This window comes from Pavona decussata, unplaced genomic scaffold, assembly GCF_977016875.1.
Source record: "Pavona decussata unplaced genomic scaffold, jaPavDecu1.1 SCAFFOLD_192, whole genome shotgun sequence".
Classification (NCBI taxonomy): Eukaryota; Metazoa; Cnidaria; class Anthozoa; order Scleractinia; family Agariciidae; genus Pavona; species Pavona decussata.
The window spans coordinates 631,552-648,707 of NW_028145601.1; the positions used below are offsets into that span (position 1 = coordinate 631,552).

Consider the following 17,156-nt stretch of genomic DNA (forward strand, 5'->3'; position numbering starts at 1 on the left):
TCTTTTGTTTTTCGAGTCATTGAAACCATCGGGGTAAATTAACAACACCCGTGTGTTTACACATTCAATTTATGCTTACCACTTCAGCCCGACTGAGGCATGGATCACAAACAAGACAGTGAGACGAACAGCATTCAAACAAAACCTCAAAGTACAAAAACGAAAGCATTTCATCTGCAAAAATGCGCGAACATCGTTTGTCATCATCTACAATCCTTGTGGTCGAGAAGTTCAACGCTTAATGGAAATGTATTAACTGAGGAAAAGACAAAAAAAATCGGGGCATCGGTCAAAGGAGGGAAAGTATTGTTTCCAGGGTATATTTTGGTTTTTACTCAGCCAACAGCTGACAGGATCAAACGAAGTAAATCATTTGCAAACCAATGCTGTATTTCTGCTGTACAGCAAGTTAACGCTTCAAATGGTCCAATCCGAACTCCGGAATAAACTGAACATTCGCTAACGACCTGTCGCGACACTACATGGAAGGCAAGAAAATACGTTTGAACAGCTGACACATGGAAATCAAAGCCGCCTCTGATATTATTTATTCAATTTTTTAAATTCTTATTTTGGTTGTAAGGTTCTGAAATGGTAACTTCTAGCTTCTTTACTGACACGAAAGAGCTTGATGCCAAATACAGTACCAATTTTTAAAGATTTCTCCAAACTCTTCTCTGGCAAACTGTGACTACAAACAATTCATTACACTGATCGAGCAGCACATTTATCATCCATCTCTCCATGTCACTACACCGGGCCGGACTCTTTCAACATTTTTGATCCTAGCAGTATGCAGAACGTGCGCCACATTCATAAACATTACTTATTCTTCCCATGCCTTAATGCGCTCAAAATTAAAGCTTTACGTCAGAGGTCTGAGGGCCAGCAAGCAGAGAGACCCTGGGAACGAGGTTGGGCAAGCGCGCATTTTCCTATCAGCTGAAAGGATGACGTCAAATTTGGAATTCACGCCAAAGCTGGGAACGAGTCTCCCTTACATTAGTTTTCCACTCCAGTAGGAAACTCAGCATTTTTGTTTTCAGCTCCCGACTCTCCTAATTACAATAATTACAGTAATTTACAATTCGACCGACCACAACACATCGTCGTTCTTTCTCCCTACTCCACACTATTTTTGACGAAGTAGGAAAACGTGCATTCAGCCGAATCAGGCAACTAGGTACTCCACTCGATCCTACTCAACCGAGGAAATCATTGTTTGGTTTTGAAGGGAGAACGGCAAGGGGTAGGTTCTGAGAAGGCGCCGGCTGAATGAACTTTTCACCCCAGCCGGATTCAAACAGAGAGGCATATAGTGTGACTACTGATTTTGTGGCTGAAATTTTAAGGTGTAAGGATTCATTTAAAAGTTCCCCAGCTTTTGTATGGTGCTGTTTACTATGCTGTACAAACGATGAAATGTTCTTTCATTTCTTACAGTTGTTTTACCATGTTTTTCAAAATGCAATTTGGGAATTTTTCCTCTTTTCGTACGGGCAAGAATGACGGAAATGTGAACTAAAAAGAACGTAACGTATTGTTTCACGCCTTGGTTTTAATAACATAAATAAAATTCACTTTAAAGTTCTCTTTATCATAAAAAATAAATATTCTTGAATTTATGTTACAAAGGATAAATAAGAAACATTTCACGAAAAAACAAACTTCTGTTGTCAAAGACATATTTACAAACGGAGTAATAATGTACAAAAATATACAAATTTTCTTGTTTGAACAATAAAAAAATCATTGCAAAGTAATGTAAAGAAGATAAAGAGAAAACCTTCAATTTATAAATGCACCTCCCTACCTTTCGGACTGAAATAATCAAATAACTTTACATTTAAAGGGGAAGCCTCATGGGTTTTTTGACCTGTTTGGTTAAAAATGGTGAAATAAGACCTTCACATAGCTACAAAACAATTTAAGAACAACGAGAGGAAAGAGATCAACACAATTCTTGAAAAGAACAGTTCGTGATCTGTTCTAGCGCATTTTGAAAACAAAAATGCGAGAACTTGAAAAACGTTAGCCTAACATTTTTCAAGTTTCAATCCATTCCGACCTACTCTCTCTCTAGCCAGAGGCACTAATCGACAGTTTTATTGCACTAGGGTGATAATTTATAACAAAACTAGACAATTATTTTGTTTCTGTTGACAGACAAACAATTTTGGGTTTTTAAATGACATCAAATTCGCGTGATACTTCCCCTTTAAGCTGCCAATTGAAAAAAAAAGCATGTGCAAAATACAATACTTGCAATGTGACCATCTTCATTTACAATACAGTCTCTGTGTCTTCAAACGGCCAACAAATGTATGTCAAATATCAAACTTGGTCAAAAACGTATAAAAATATAATTTCCTATCTTTTCAAATAATCTTCAACTGAAGCCGTCGTTACACGTTGAAACTTTTAGCTGAAATTTGTGTGCAACGGCGCTGCGAAACAAGTTTCACGAAGTGGTGTTACACGGTAAAACTCTTGTTTTTTCACCACTGCGACCGTTGCGAGCCGTTGCAGAAGTAGAAAGCGGTTCTACTCTTCGTTTAACTTGTCTCGTAACGGAAGTTCGAAAAAGTTTCACGAAACCGCCATGTTACACGGTGCAACGCCTGCTGAAACTTGTTTCGCAGCGCCGTTGCACACAAGTTTCAGCCAAAAGTTTCAACGTGTAACGGCGGCTTGATGAACGATATCTTCCCAGTCTTTTCTTTAATGCCAAGGCTCCATCGTGACCAGTCTCTCACCATACTCGGCCATCTGCGTACGCGGGGTGCTGGGCAGCATACTCGTGTCGCGCAAGACTCTCGTTGTAATTTGACTGAACCAGCTGCGCATGAGCAGTTTGATCAGCTTTGCGACCTTCAGCTCGTTGTATGATCTCCTGCCTGTCAAACAGAACGAGGACATTTGTTTTTGTCAGACTGATAGTTAAAGACGGTGCCTACTAACACCGAAGTTTTTTTGCGCGGTTTATGACCATGCGGGAAAAGGAGATCTTAGGAAGGCCTATTGGAATCCAAAAAAGAAAATTGGGGGTAGCCACACAAAAAAGCCGTAAAATACAAACCAATATATGGCGCTTTTTTCCAAACTGAAGCTTTATTATCTCTGAAAAATGCATGGTTATCCCCAATTTTCATTTTGGATACCAAGAGCACTTGCTGAGTTCTACTTTCTTTGCTTAGTTTTAAACCGCGCAAAAATATCCCTGTTTTAGTAAGTACCACCCATAGGATATCCATAGTTAATTGAAGGCAATGGTTATGAAACCTGACAAACTTCTTTGTTATATGTTTTTGTTTGCCTTTTTTACCTTGACCCTGCACATACAACAATAGAATTTGGAATGTGTTGGAGCAACTGACCAATCGAAATCTTTTTGTTAAGATATTCAACTGTGGTGTGAACGGTAAAACAAAGGATTGTGCAGGGTCGTGGCCCTTCCAACATAAACTGCAGCACCATTGTTTTCATGGCAAGGTTTCATAACCAGTCCCTAAAGTAACTATGGGATATCCGAGTATCTCCAGATGCGCAGAACGCATGCGCAGAAGCAAAAGTCGGCACCGTCCTTAAAAACAAATATGTTAGATTGCTGAATTTCCCTTTGTACTTACGATGTAACTCTCAACAATCCCTATATATCTTTACCAGTTTGGATGATAACATTAAAACTAAACAAGGTGCGATCGCAATATAAACAAAAGTTCGGTCAGTGGAAAATAAAATTAAATTGTCACATCCACTCTTTATACTATATGTAACAAGTTGGGTCCATATCTTTTTTGGAAACTGATATCACAATTATAACAGAAATGTATTAATAAATAGTTTATATAGATTCTTCTTCTTCTTCGTTTTCTTTTTCAAACCTTTACAAATAATTTTCTCTTTCATCGAAATAATTTTCTCTTCCATCGTTAGCAGTGCCCAACTCGAAAGCAGCAAGCTCCTTTGGGCACTGCTTACACTAAACTAAACAAATTTATCCTAATTCTTTTTAATCCTCCTTTGTAATATAAATGTTTATTGTTTTTTATGTATTGTACTGAATCTCGTTGTACGTGTGAAAAATAAAAATTGAATTGAATGGAATTGAAGTGTATGAATGCATGACAATAACACACTGACCTTGCTCTAGCCTCAGCGATTTCTTCGGTGTCACCGTCGGCTATGACATCAACAACGACAGCGGAGATAACAAATGGTGTTCCGTACATGAAGGCTTGACCGGAGTAGTAGCATTCGACAGCTCTTTCCACCGATGCTGTGTCTGTAAACAGCACCCAAGCTAAACCATTTGGCTTCCTCAGAATCTGATCCTGAAAGAAACAACAACAAGGAACATGACAACAATCGAGGCAAAACAAAGCCACTATCTTATTTACTGTATATAGAACGTTTTTATTCACGTGACTACCGGACATATTGGTTTACTGAAACAAAGGAAAGTATTTGCATAAAAATAGAGTTCAATTAGTTTGGGACACCAACATGGCCACCATTTCTTTGTTTTGGGACGCCAACATGGTCGCCGTAACGTCATGTGAAAACACTCTATTCGTAATAACTTATTTTCTTCCGAGTATAGCCCTGTTGCTGTATGATAACATACGTCTTTCTCATTTGATCACCGGACTTAAAGCATACCATCACATTCAATCCCACTCACCAACCTTCAACCCTAGCCGAATGTAGGATGTTTGTTACCTGAACCTAATTTAATGGTCTCAGCTCCCACGAGTTTTCTATAGCTTAGCCGACCTACTAATCGGAAGGTCATAGGTTCAACTCCTCTTAGGTGAGCTAGGATTTTTTTTTTCTGTGTATATTTGTCAATGACTGATAAAAATAAATCTTTCTAAACGGCTTTTCTTGTGTCTACTTAATACATGCGATTGAGTGATTGACGATCTGTTAAATAAATGAGAAAACGAAAGGAAAGACAGACAGACAGACAGACAGACAGACAGACAGGTGGACGGTGAAACCAATTACAAGGTAAAAATTGTGGGACCTATCATGTATGATGCAAGTTAATGTAATTTCGCAGCCACCACAAACCTTTAGCAAATAAACTTCCTTTACGTTGCACTCAGCTTCACTATCTAGCAGTCCTTCCAGTTTCTCCGCGGTCACGCTAAGCGGTAGGTTGCTGACGTAAATCGCGGACTCGCGCTCTGACGGAAGTTGCAGCCACGCAGGCGCATCTTTGTCGGCGCTGATAACTAGATTCCAGTCTCTTTGACTCATCTGAGCCCTCGTGTTTTCAGCAGAGCGGGACAAGACCGCTGACAGCTGGAGCGCGTCTTCCAGTGTCAAGGTTCTGCGGTGTTTAGAGCTGTAATCTGTCAGAATGGCTAGACTGTCGAGTTTTGGTCCCAGTTCACCGGGCTCGCCCCCTAGCCCGGTCAGGTTTATTGACAAGTTTGGTGGAAGATTGCAACGGGCTGTGGAGTGTTCTCCATTACTTTCTAAGTTAAATCCTGCAGAATAAAATTGCACCGTTACTAATCCTTGCTTTGAGCTGGTTTATGAAACCCAACAAACTTCTTGACAACAAGCTTGCAGTACAATGGTAAAAATCGTTTCCAGGCAAACGTAAATGAAGCACTTGCAGAAAAAACGAGCGAAGAAATGGAACAGCCTCTCATGAATAAAAGGAAATATGCTTCTTGTAAATGGTTTGAACCCAGGAGTCATGTCATAAGTACGTAAATTATGATCATCCGGGTGAGTGTCTTAGAACAAACGCCACTCAACCGTTGCCTACAACTACCTGCACCATACAAACGACTTATTGACAACAACAACGAAACAGACAAACAATAGACATTTTACTAACAATAGACCCACAGACTTTTTGACTAACAAAAGACGGATCGAAACGCACCAATCACTTTTTACAGTCTTTACAGCCAATAACATCACGGCTTACTGAAAAACGACCAATAACATCTGGACTTCGTTGACCAATCAGGTTAACAACCAGAGACGTATATACCACCTACTGACGTTCCACAATTCACTTGACTCTGAAGATGACTTCCGCTCAGGTTGTCGAAACGGCAGTCAAAGTCACCACAAACAGTCCTTCTCAGGACTACACTCACCCGGATGATCATAATTTACGTACCTATGACAAATATGCTTCTGTCCTCAATTTTCAAATCCAGCCTTCTGATTGGTCCATTTTGATCACGTGACCCAAATACGCTTCTCTGATTGGCTACAGACCATATCAACCCCTTTGACTACTCTGAGGTTTTCCGCATTACATGTAATGCGAGAACTGTTCTTTCTGGACTCTCAAATGCCTAAATCCTAAGTAACGAAACACGAGTATCAGTTGATAATAACATCAATACCTAATGTTTTCGCCAACTCCTCCATTATTTGATCCATATCTTCTTCCCCCAAAGGCTGCTGTTGGCTCTTGAGGTTCAACACTCCTAGCTGAGCGACTGGAATGATCTTGCAAACCAAAGCCAGTATGCCAGTCTTTCCGATACAATTGTCTGCCAATGACAAGCTCTTGAGGTTTGTCAGTCTGTCGGACATGGCTTCTGCAAGTTTCTCAGCTCCACCATTTCGAATCTACAAGAAAGCGGCCAAGCAAGCATGTTTTTGGCGAAAGAGACTGTAAAAAGTAACATGCTTTGACCATACTAGAGAGATGACTGTTTCTTCTACAACAAGCACAGAACTGTGTGAGTGACTTCAGTCTTGTTTTACATCAAGCATTTAGGAAGTATAAAAGGGTGGGGGGAGGGGTGGGAGGGAGCTTATCACTGCATGTGGGGGGGGGGGGGGACAGTTGATATTGTCAGGAAACAGACAGCAAGGAATAAACGCACTAAGTGAGTCCGCCATATTTTCACGTAGCGATTATCACGTCAGCTTTGAATGCAGAAGACCGGGGTCCCGAGAACCATATTTTACCTTAGTAAGTTATATCTTGCTTTTACACGTTTACTTACTATGAACCTCTTAGCCATTGCTCGGCTAAAATAGACAACATAACTACTATTAATTTGAAGATGGGATAGCAAACTAGCTGCTTTCTTTTTCTTGACTCTTGCTACATCTAGAAATATGAAAAACGACTGTGTCCCCGGAAAGAGAATTTTTCTAGCCTTAAACCTCCAGTACACACAAACCTTGTTAATAGAAAGATCCAGCGCTTGCAGAGAAGGCAAAGAGGTAGTAGAATCTACCAAGTAGTTTACTGCTGTATCCGTCAGACGGTTTGCCGATAGTCTCAGTTCCTTAATAACCAAACCATTACCCATAGCACTCAAGAGAGGCTTCACATCTCTGTCATTTAACCCACACCCCGTGAGGGACAGCAACTCCAGACCGCAGGGATCTGTGGGTATGAAGAGGTCTGACAATCCCAACATGCCTTTCAAGGCATCAGTGCCAGAGAGCTTGATGCCGTCCAGCGTCAAGGACGAAATGTGCAAGGCATCAGGTGTTCCCACGGCGATGAATCTAGAAAGATCAGCAACGCTTGGAGAGGTGATTCTGCATTTCTTTAGAAGCAACGTATTCAAGTTTTTAAGTTCTGGAAGCTTTTCCATTTCAACAGCAATGTCATCAGAAGCGTTCAGTGAAAAGTCCAAACCAAATAAAGAACAAGTTTCGCCTGCAAAATATTGGTTACATCATTTGCATGGTTATTTTTCTGAAAATTTGGTTATTATTGTTATTTACGATGTTTTGCATGTTAGGCACGCACGTATTAAAACATGACAAAATGTTACGTGAGTGACATGAGTAGTGGAATGGGGTTACAAACAACAACTCTGCACTCTCCAAAACAGGATTGCTAGCTGAAGGATTTCAGTTGTAACATATGAACCAGTATACCACTTTGTGGGGGAATCGTGTGGGGGTTTAATGAAGAGGAACTTAGCAAAGGCAGTGCCGGGCGGGGGAGGGATATAGAATTTTTATGGTAATTCAGGCAAGGGTAACAGTAGCCTGCATAGCAACCGTTTCCGTTCGGGTTTAACGCATTTTTCGCTTTTCGCTCTTGTCCCAATTTCCGAACGTTCACAAAGCATAAACACACAAAACCCAAAGAAAACGCTTGTTACGCAGGCCAGGGTAACAACCCCTTCCCAGCCCATCTAAAAAAGGAAAGAACAGATTTCAGCAACAACAACGTTTTCAGCTTTTCAAATTAAATACTGCTAAGCACATCATACCTGGAGAGGAGCACATGGCTGCAATGCAGGACAAACACTCCGCAGTAAGCTGTTCATTGCTGGAGAGATCCAAGTACATGAGATGAACTAGTTTTCCTGGAATCTTCCCTGCTAAGGCTTGCAATGCCTTGTTTGTTAGTGAACAACTGGACAGAAGTAACTTGGTAAGACTGGAACTGCCTTCTGGCACTAGGGCATCTACATGTACCACCAGGGAGGGAAAATAAAGAGAGATTTTATTTAACAGTGAATGAGAATCCACTTGAGTGTAATAACATTGATGATAATGATAATGATAATGATAATGATAATGATAATGATAATGATAATGATAATGATAATGATAATGATAATGACGATGATGATGATGACGACGACGACGACGACGATGATGATATCCTTATAGTTTATTGCAGCTTCCACCAACTTTAAAAAGATTTGAAAATCCTCAGCCAAATGTAAGACAAATACCAAACAAATTTCAATGCTGCCTGGGAAACAGAAATAATAGTTGGGAAAAGAGATTTCCAATGGGTTATATACATATAAAACTTGAAAAAATGTTAACTTTGTGAGATGGACATACAAAATGTTTAGCATACATGTACAATTCATGGGTAATTTTGTAGGTATTAAGCTTTCTAAATGGTAAAGCACAACCTCTATGCAATTTAACCATGAAGATTTGTTTAGTTCCCGTATGGCTGATTTCTCCCTGCCCATGGCCTTCACAGTCTATTTGTTCAATGATTGACATATCCAAGATGACATCAGGATTAGAACTAAACATAGTGTTAGTAAGAATAAAGAGACAATTGAGACCTGGTGGCTTCCACTCATTGTGTTCAAGAACTTTGGAGCCATCAAGAATCAGCTCTTCCATTGTGGAATGACAAATGCAGCTGTACAAAAAGTCCATTAAGAATGATAGACTGGAAACCTGGAAATTGAATAAACATGTTCATTAGCATCTTCTAAGTAAGAAATCTGTTGTCAAATAATTATCATGAAATAATTAATTTTTTTTACCCAGAGACCAAACCCCGAGGAGGCATATTTGGAGTCCCTGTGTATAGTAGAGTGGTCGCAGATGAGTGATTTATAACAGATTAGTCTTGGTACATTATAACAGATCAGTATTAGTAGGGGGGCAGGCAGTTGTAGTGTAAACATTAAAAACTGGATCATTGTATAATGCAATTCAAGCGATTTGATTGGCTTAGCGGCCATCGGTATATGAGCCATTATACCATGCCGAGAAAAACAAAAACAATTATTCCACTCATGCCTGTTGGATATGAGATGATTATAGCCAACTCAGCGCTACGCGCTTCGTTGGCTATCTATCATCTTATATCCAATGCGTGCTCGTGGAATAATTGTTAATTATAATCGATATCTTCATGTGTAAAGCGATTTATTTATCAGTAACAGTTAAAAGCCTTCTAATACAGGATTATAAGAAAACAAAGGTTTAAATCATTTAGTATTTCCTTGCTATTTCATGAATGGAAAAAATAAAGAAAAAAACAAAGCTTTCAACTTAAATACCTCATGTCCTGCAGCATTTAAACTGACAAGTGAATTGTTGTGTTTTATTCCTTCCAACAAAGCAGCCATCCCTTCTTTCCCCAAATGAGTGCCATGAACATCCAGGTGTCGCAAGGAACAACTTGGTTTCTGTTATTAATCAGAATTAAGACTTCTCTCTTTTTCTTGTTCTGGGTGTATGTGGGAGTGTCATAATCATGGAGTCGTCAATTGACGAGCATGGATTGGAGTGGGGAGGGGGGTGGTAACATAAAAACAATTATTTGAGCTTCTAAGTGACTAAAATGATTGTCCTCTACTTGGTATAAAATTGTTCTCAACGGACCAACTTCTCTTCCGACTTTTGAAGAGTTCTTATGAGTTAGTGAACTGACTGCATGTGTTAAAAGCCTCCAGTTTAGTGATTCTGTATTCTTAAAGGATACCACTTAAATCTGGCAACCCAACCATAAGGAAAATAAATAAACAGAGTTTGCACATACATTCATTGGTTGCAACAAAGAATTAGAAAAATCTCAAAAAAAAAAAAATACTGGTACTAAACTAAGGTGCAGTGGGTTTAAAAGAAGGGAGGGACATAAAAATATACACAAGACGTACAAGACGCTCCAACGATCTTCGTTTGCCTCTTCCTCGAACTAACTGGGGTAAACAAACTTTTATCTTCAAAGCTGCAAAAGACTGGAACAGCCTTCCGATTGACCTTAAGGAAGCTGATGTTTTATCTATTTTTAAAGCAAAACTGAAAACTTTTTTGAAAGACTTCGTCTAATTTTAAACCTTGTTTTTATTTTTTACTTGATAACTTGACTTTTTTACTATTACGAACATTTTTACTTTTATTTATTTTGTATTTTTGTTAGGTTATGTATTTACTAGGTAGATTAGGAGGGCTCCACTGAAAACCGCCTTGGCAAGTTGGACCCCCTCATTAAATATTATTGTTATTATTTATTATTATACAATGCTGATGCTATCTCAATTTTGATTGGCTAAAAGCACCCCGCTAATTCTAGATGGCGCTGTGTCATCGCGTCACATCTACAGACACTGGCGTTTATGCATGTAGGTATGACGCGTTTTTGCAGACAATGGTTTTCGTCACCTGACAAGCTAGCCGGCGGTTTGAGCAAGATTGTCATGGCGGAGTCCGCTCCAAGATTCGCGTCAGTCTCAGAAGCGGATTTAGGACGCCTTGTTGACGACAAGGACGCAAAGAACACCAAACGAGCTACCAAGACAGCTCTTAGAGTTTTACAGCAGTATTTGAAGGAGAAGAAAGTTCCCGAACCGCAAACCAAAGATGGCATCAGTAACGTTCTCAAACTATTTTATGCCGAAGCTAGAAAAGTCGATGGAACTTCTTATTCCAAAAGCACTCTCAACAGCCTGAGATTTGGACTGGGCAGACACTTCAAGGCGACTCTTGGCTTCGATATAATAAACCATCCAGCATTTGCCGAGGCAAACAAAGTTTTTGGCGCCAAGTGCGTTGAACTAAAACGACAAGGGCTCGCCAAAGTCGAACACACGCCACCGATCTGCGAAGAAGATCTTAAAAAGCTGTACGAAAGCGATGTTTTTAACCAAAACAGCCCGGAAACGCTTCAAAACAAAGTTTTTTTTGAGGTTATGTTGTACTTTTGTCGCCGAGGAAGGCAAAATCTTCGTGAACTCAAAAAAGCTGATTTTTCATTCAGCACGGATGGCAAAGGTGCAAAATATGTGTGCAAAACAACAGATGAACTCACAAAGAACCGACGAGAAAATGATGAAGGATTTGAAGGAGGCGTGATGTTCGAGAAACCAGGACCACACTGTCCTGTGGCTTCATTTGAACTGTACATACAGCGCCTGAATCCCTCAAACGAACTTTTGTTTCAGCGGCCGAAGAAAAACGCCGGCATATCTGATCAAGTGTGGTACGATAACATGGTCGTCGGAGAGCGTTTGCTCGGTGAAAAAATGAAAAGGATCTCTCGAGAAGCCAAACTTTCAAAGTGTTATACCAATCACTTGACCAGGGCAACGGCGGTTACAATCCTGGACAAGCCCGGGTTCGAAGCAAGGCATATCATGGCGGTGAGCGGGCACAGAAATGAATCCAGCATTCGGAGCTATAGCAGGACTGACATTACAACCAAGAGAAAAATGTCGGAAACCCTGACGACAGAGTGCGAGGTGAGAGGTGAGGAAGTGGCTATTAATCCGCACCAGTTATCTCCTGTTATTAGCCTTTCTCAAGAGGAATTTATTGTACAGAACTCTCATTCAGAGATAACGAAAAATTTTAATTTCTTCAACTGTAATGTCAACATTCATTAAACGCAAATCGGGAACATTAATATTTTTTCATAAGACCGTACAACTTAACTTTAGAATTTTGTTCAAAAGTTTCAGTTCGATTCAGTTTTTCCTGAAACGTTTTCAGATGTTTTAAGCTTAAATCCTTTCTGTAAACCTTTTGAATTCCGCTTTACACGTTATTCACGGCTGTCATTAATAAAGATGTTTACACTGAAACGTGTCATTGCGTGGCTTACTTTGTTGTTGTTCTGTGAAATGTCTCAAGGCTTGTACATTTATAATTGTATAATAAAACAATTATTGGATTCGGTTTTCGCATGATAGCGAAATTATCAAGGCCTCGGTTTGTGTTATCCGCCTCAGCCTTCGGCTTCGGCAGATAACACAAACCTCGGCCTTGATAATTCTCACTATCATGCTCAACCTCATCCAATAATTGCTTATTATTATTTATTACCTGCAACACACTTGACAGCCCATCACCAAACACAGCTCCAAAGTGGTTATTGCTGGCATCAAGTTCCTTCAGAGTAGAATTTCCCTCAACCAATGCCTCACAGATGGCAGATGCATCAGTCGAGCCACAACTGGAAAACTTTAAAGCTTGCAAGGATTTGTTTGTCCTCAATGCTGGCCCAACGCAGCGTGAAAAGTAGTCATTGCCAAGGTTATTTCCAGATACATCCAGTTTCTCCAAAGAACAGTTAGTAGATAACATCATCCCTATGCACTCCTATAATTACAATAATTAAGAAACCATGATGATGTTTTCAGTCTCCTTGTTATAGCCCCCAATATGTAGGCTTCCCTGTTGCCATGGGGATACTTCACCTTTTGGCGGGGGCCTTCCACCAGGGTCTCCAAAGTTGGACCCTGTTTATGACGAATACATGGAGATTTTTGATAACCCTGTTTTCAGACACCAGCCTCTATAATCCATACTCATTTTCAGACCTGACCTTCAAATCCACAGCTGTTTTCAGACTTCAGAACCAAAATGGTTAAAATCTATACCAAAATGCATACTAAAATGGCCTAAAAACCAAACCCCTTGGGGCAGCACATACCTACATAACTCATATATATGGAAGTACCATCTCCCCCCCCCCCCCCCTACCTCCCCCACAAACCCCACCCTGTTCCAGTGGATAAGGGAAACAAAGCATCCTATCCAGTATGAAAAGATCTTAGAAAATGTTTCATTCAGAAAGATTAAACTGCAAGTAAAGTATAAGTGACACAAAATAGCTGTGTGTAGTTACTTACAGAACTATCAGTGTCTGCTAAGTTATTTGCCAAGTTCAACATCTTCAAAGTCGTATTTCTCCTGAGAGCCAGACAAATGACCCGAAAACCTTGAGGTCCCAGCAGATTTCCTGACAAGTCAAGTTCAGTCAAATTATCAAGCTTCCGCACTAACTCAGCAACAGTGACCTCTCCTGGTGACAGTGAGCGCATCAGGTGAAGTGACAGCACACCACTGGTATCAAGATCTTCAACTGGATTCCCAGGGGATAATTTACAGGAGAGTCGCAATGCTGTAATCAGCCTACTTTCAGCATCAGTATCTCTTGATGGTAATATTTCCTTCCCACTGGAGCTGTCTACATTAGCAGAGTCTAAATTTGCAGTTTCACTGCTTTGTACTGTTACCACATCAACATTTGAATCTTCCAAAGGGAGTGGATTTGACTCTTCTCTTCTCTGATCTTCACCAGCACTAATTGACACTGTAGTACATTCATTGACTGTACTTAAATTAGTTGCTTCTGGTTCTGATACAGTACAGCTCAATGCAGTCTCAGAATTTTTATTCTGACCATCAGTCCACGATGACTCAACAACAATACTGTCACTGCTAATTTTGTGCTCACTTCCTGGTAATGTTGTTTCAGAAAAGGTATTTTCATGTACACTTACAGATGTTTCACTTTCTTTCTCTGGGATATTTTCAATAGTAGTCTGCTCCAAAACAATTTCATCTGGTTGTTTTCCCTGCACTAGACTGCTGTTTGATTGATTTTTGACAGCTGGAAATGATGCAACACAATTTGTTTGTGAAACTTGTTCATGATCCTGAACTGTCGCAATTTCACTTTCCTTATTTAAAGCTGGATCAGAGTTGGCACAAGAAGGATCCTGAATGGAGTCACCATTAGCATTTAAAGGACTGTCTACAAAGTTTTGAAGCTCGGTTTCCAGAGCACTTGGTGGATTAGAAATTATTTTTGTTTGACTTGTTATATCTGTATCAATATGATTGTGTTCTTCTTGAGGGTATTCAACATTGGCCTTTTCCGTCTCACCAAGTTCTCCATTGGAAAACTCTGCAGTTACTTGGATTACAGACTCAGTTTCCCCTGGTATGCCCACACCCTCCTCATTTACTAAATCTCTCCTTTCATTTTGAACATTGACTCTATCTATGCCTTCTGTAGGACTGGCTATCTCTTTATCTCTGTTTTCATTTTGAATACTGACTGTATCTTTACCTTCTGTAGGACTTGTTATCTCTTTATCATTTTGAACATCTTTTTCTACAGGGTTTTCATTGATCTTACACGTTTTCTTCTCAACAAGTTTCTCGCTTGAACTTGACAAACTTGCAGTTGCTTGGATAACATCCTCTGTTCTACCTGGAATAGTTGTTTCTACATGTACCTCTGCCATGACACTATTACCATCTTTACCATGAAGCGACTCTCTGCTATTGTTTTCAACATTGGCCACATCTCTAACTTCCATCACATTTTCATCACTCTGATCCCTTATGTTACAAGAACCTTCAAAAGCTGTAGACTCCTGCGTTTGCTCATGAGTGCTGCTAATATGGATGGCTTCAGTGGACACATCTCTAGTAGCCGGAACCTTTCCCTTGACTTCTTTTTCCTTCTCACATAAAAAGCCTGATTTGACAACTTCTGTTTGGTTGAATGTTGCATTATCTTCCACTTTTTCATGGGGTTTACTTGAGACATGCTTTTCCTGTACCCTTCCTTCCTTACAATTTTCAGTTTGGTTCGGATCTTCTCCAACCTCTGTAGCAACTGGATGAGTACTTGATCCACATCCCATCCTGTGTTATAATTTAACCTGTGAAAAATTGAATTGAAAAAACACTTTTTTAAAATAAAAGGGATGGGTTTCTTCCCCCCCCTCCCCCCTCCCCCCTTCCCCCATTTACATTCCATCCTGTATTATAATTTAACCTGTGAAAAATTGAATTCATTTGAGAACAAACTTGTTTTAAAATAAATGGGATGGGTTTCTTCCCCCCCCCCCTCCCTTCCGCCTCTCCCCCCATTTACATACCATCCTGGGCTGAGTTGCTCGAAGCATGGTTAGCACTAACCATTGGTTAAGAGGTATTAAAACCTATAGGTTGTCATAGCATTTAACCCGGGTTAGCGCTAACCATGCTTCGAGCAACTGGGCCCTGAATTATAATTTAACCTGCGAAAAATTGAATTGAAAACAAACTTTTTATAAACTATATATGAAAGACCATTGCAGGTACAAATGCTACTTATCACCGCAAGTAACTGCAAAGAGAAAGCCTGAACAAAAAAATTGAGCTTAAACAGGAATCAAATCCATGACCTCAGCAAATTTACCAGTGCAGTGCTCTACCAAATAAGCTATCAAGCCAACTGGGAGCTGGTAATTTTATCTGATATTACAGAAGTCATGAGTTCAATCTGATTATATTGGTTCAGGGAATGAAAAGTTCAACATTTGAAGTGGGACTTGGTGCGAGTCTGTGGGGGTGGGTGCAGTTGTGAAGTGGTTAGTCGGTCGGACTTTCAATCAGACAGTCAGAAGATTGGAGGGCCAGTGGTTCAAGCTGGTTAAGGTTAGTCTCTACACTCTGCTGTTTCCTAATGGACAAGAAACGTTGCTCACATTGTATGCTTCGTGCTACAGAAACTGGGTTTCAGCCACTTGCGCCACTCGGGCTCAAGTGCAACTTTAGCTACCATATGAGCTGGGCTGTACGTGTCTTTTATTTGAGTTGTGAACAGTGAGTTGATAACTTCATAATTATTTTTTAACATTCAGTGGTAGTTTAAGAGAGCATATCACATAATTTTCAAGGTCAAATCATACATTATTTTATATATCTGCCTATTGTTATGGAGAGTAGACTTTCACTTTTCTTTAGCTGATCGAAACTTTAAAAATCATCCAAAACATTTCTAACCAGTCACATATACATTATGATTTAAGCTCACTAAAGTTCTTATGCATAATTATAATCTTGACTCAAACTCTATTACTGAATTATTTCACACTGTTTGTCCACGAGGAATATTATGAGAGTGTTGCATGCATCTAAACAATACATGGCTTGTGCAGGAATCTTTTCAAGTTCACTAAAACCTTTCGCCGCGTTCAAATCAAGGTTAGACTGCCTCAGACAATGAGCGTTGCTATAGCTACATGTACCAATGGTAGGCGTCACCGACCGCGACCAACAGAATCAGAAGTAATGAACGTAAAATAAAACATTTAATTAACCTACTGCTCATATCAAACAAACAAACGGTTAGGCCTAAGGGGAGCTATAAAGCTTACATGAAATGCATCGAACTTTGAAACAACGCCGTCGGCACAACAAGCTTGCACGGGAGCCGTCATGTCCCGGGTTATTTGCATACATGCATTTAAGCACAGCAGCAGGTATCCCCAAGTTCAAGCATTTTATAGAAAAGGTACAGATTTTCGAAAATATCAAGGTAAACATTTACCTTTGAAGCCGCGTTAAAACCAAAACTTGTTTCTAATTCGCCGCTCCAACAAAATCCTTTCCTGCTCGACGCCATGTTTGAATTTTCCCAGCAGGCGTTGGGGGCCTTCAAAGTGCCCCCATCCCGACTGCAGATTTTGCCGCGCCCATGCAAGAAAAGGGTCCAGGGTGCATTCGACCAAGCCATTGTCCTGTGGCACTGAGCTTGGAAAGCGTTCAACGTGGCTTGCATCCTGATGGTTAACACCATAACGTAGAACTGCTTGTGTGGCGATATGGATCTGAGACACGATCGCACTTCCCTCGGAAAACGGTAAAACTTACAT

At 40.1% G+C, this 17,156-nt stretch overlaps 1 protein-coding gene across 1 annotated transcript; it reads right to left on the reverse strand.

Annotated features, from left to right (window-relative positions):
- Positions 1-1,541: 1,541 nt before the first annotated feature.
- LOC146462033 (uncharacterized) lies at positions 1,542-16,918 on the reverse strand. Its single transcript, XM_085086105.1, has 11 exons — positions 16,832-16,918; positions 13,350-15,176; positions 12,541-12,816; positions 9,777-9,905; positions 9,048-9,165; positions 8,226-8,423; positions 7,173-7,660; positions 6,381-6,609; positions 5,077-5,498; positions 4,144-4,334; positions 1,542-2,897 (listed from the first exon to the last, which is right to left on the reverse strand). The coding sequence occupies exons 2-11, from the start codon at positions 15,156-15,158 to the stop codon at positions 2,753-2,755; spliced, it is 4,005 nt and encodes a 1,334-aa protein (XP_084942231.1). The 5' UTR covers positions 15,159-15,176; positions 16,832-16,918; the 3' UTR covers positions 1,542-2,752.
- Positions 16,919-17,156: the final 238 nt, after the last annotated feature.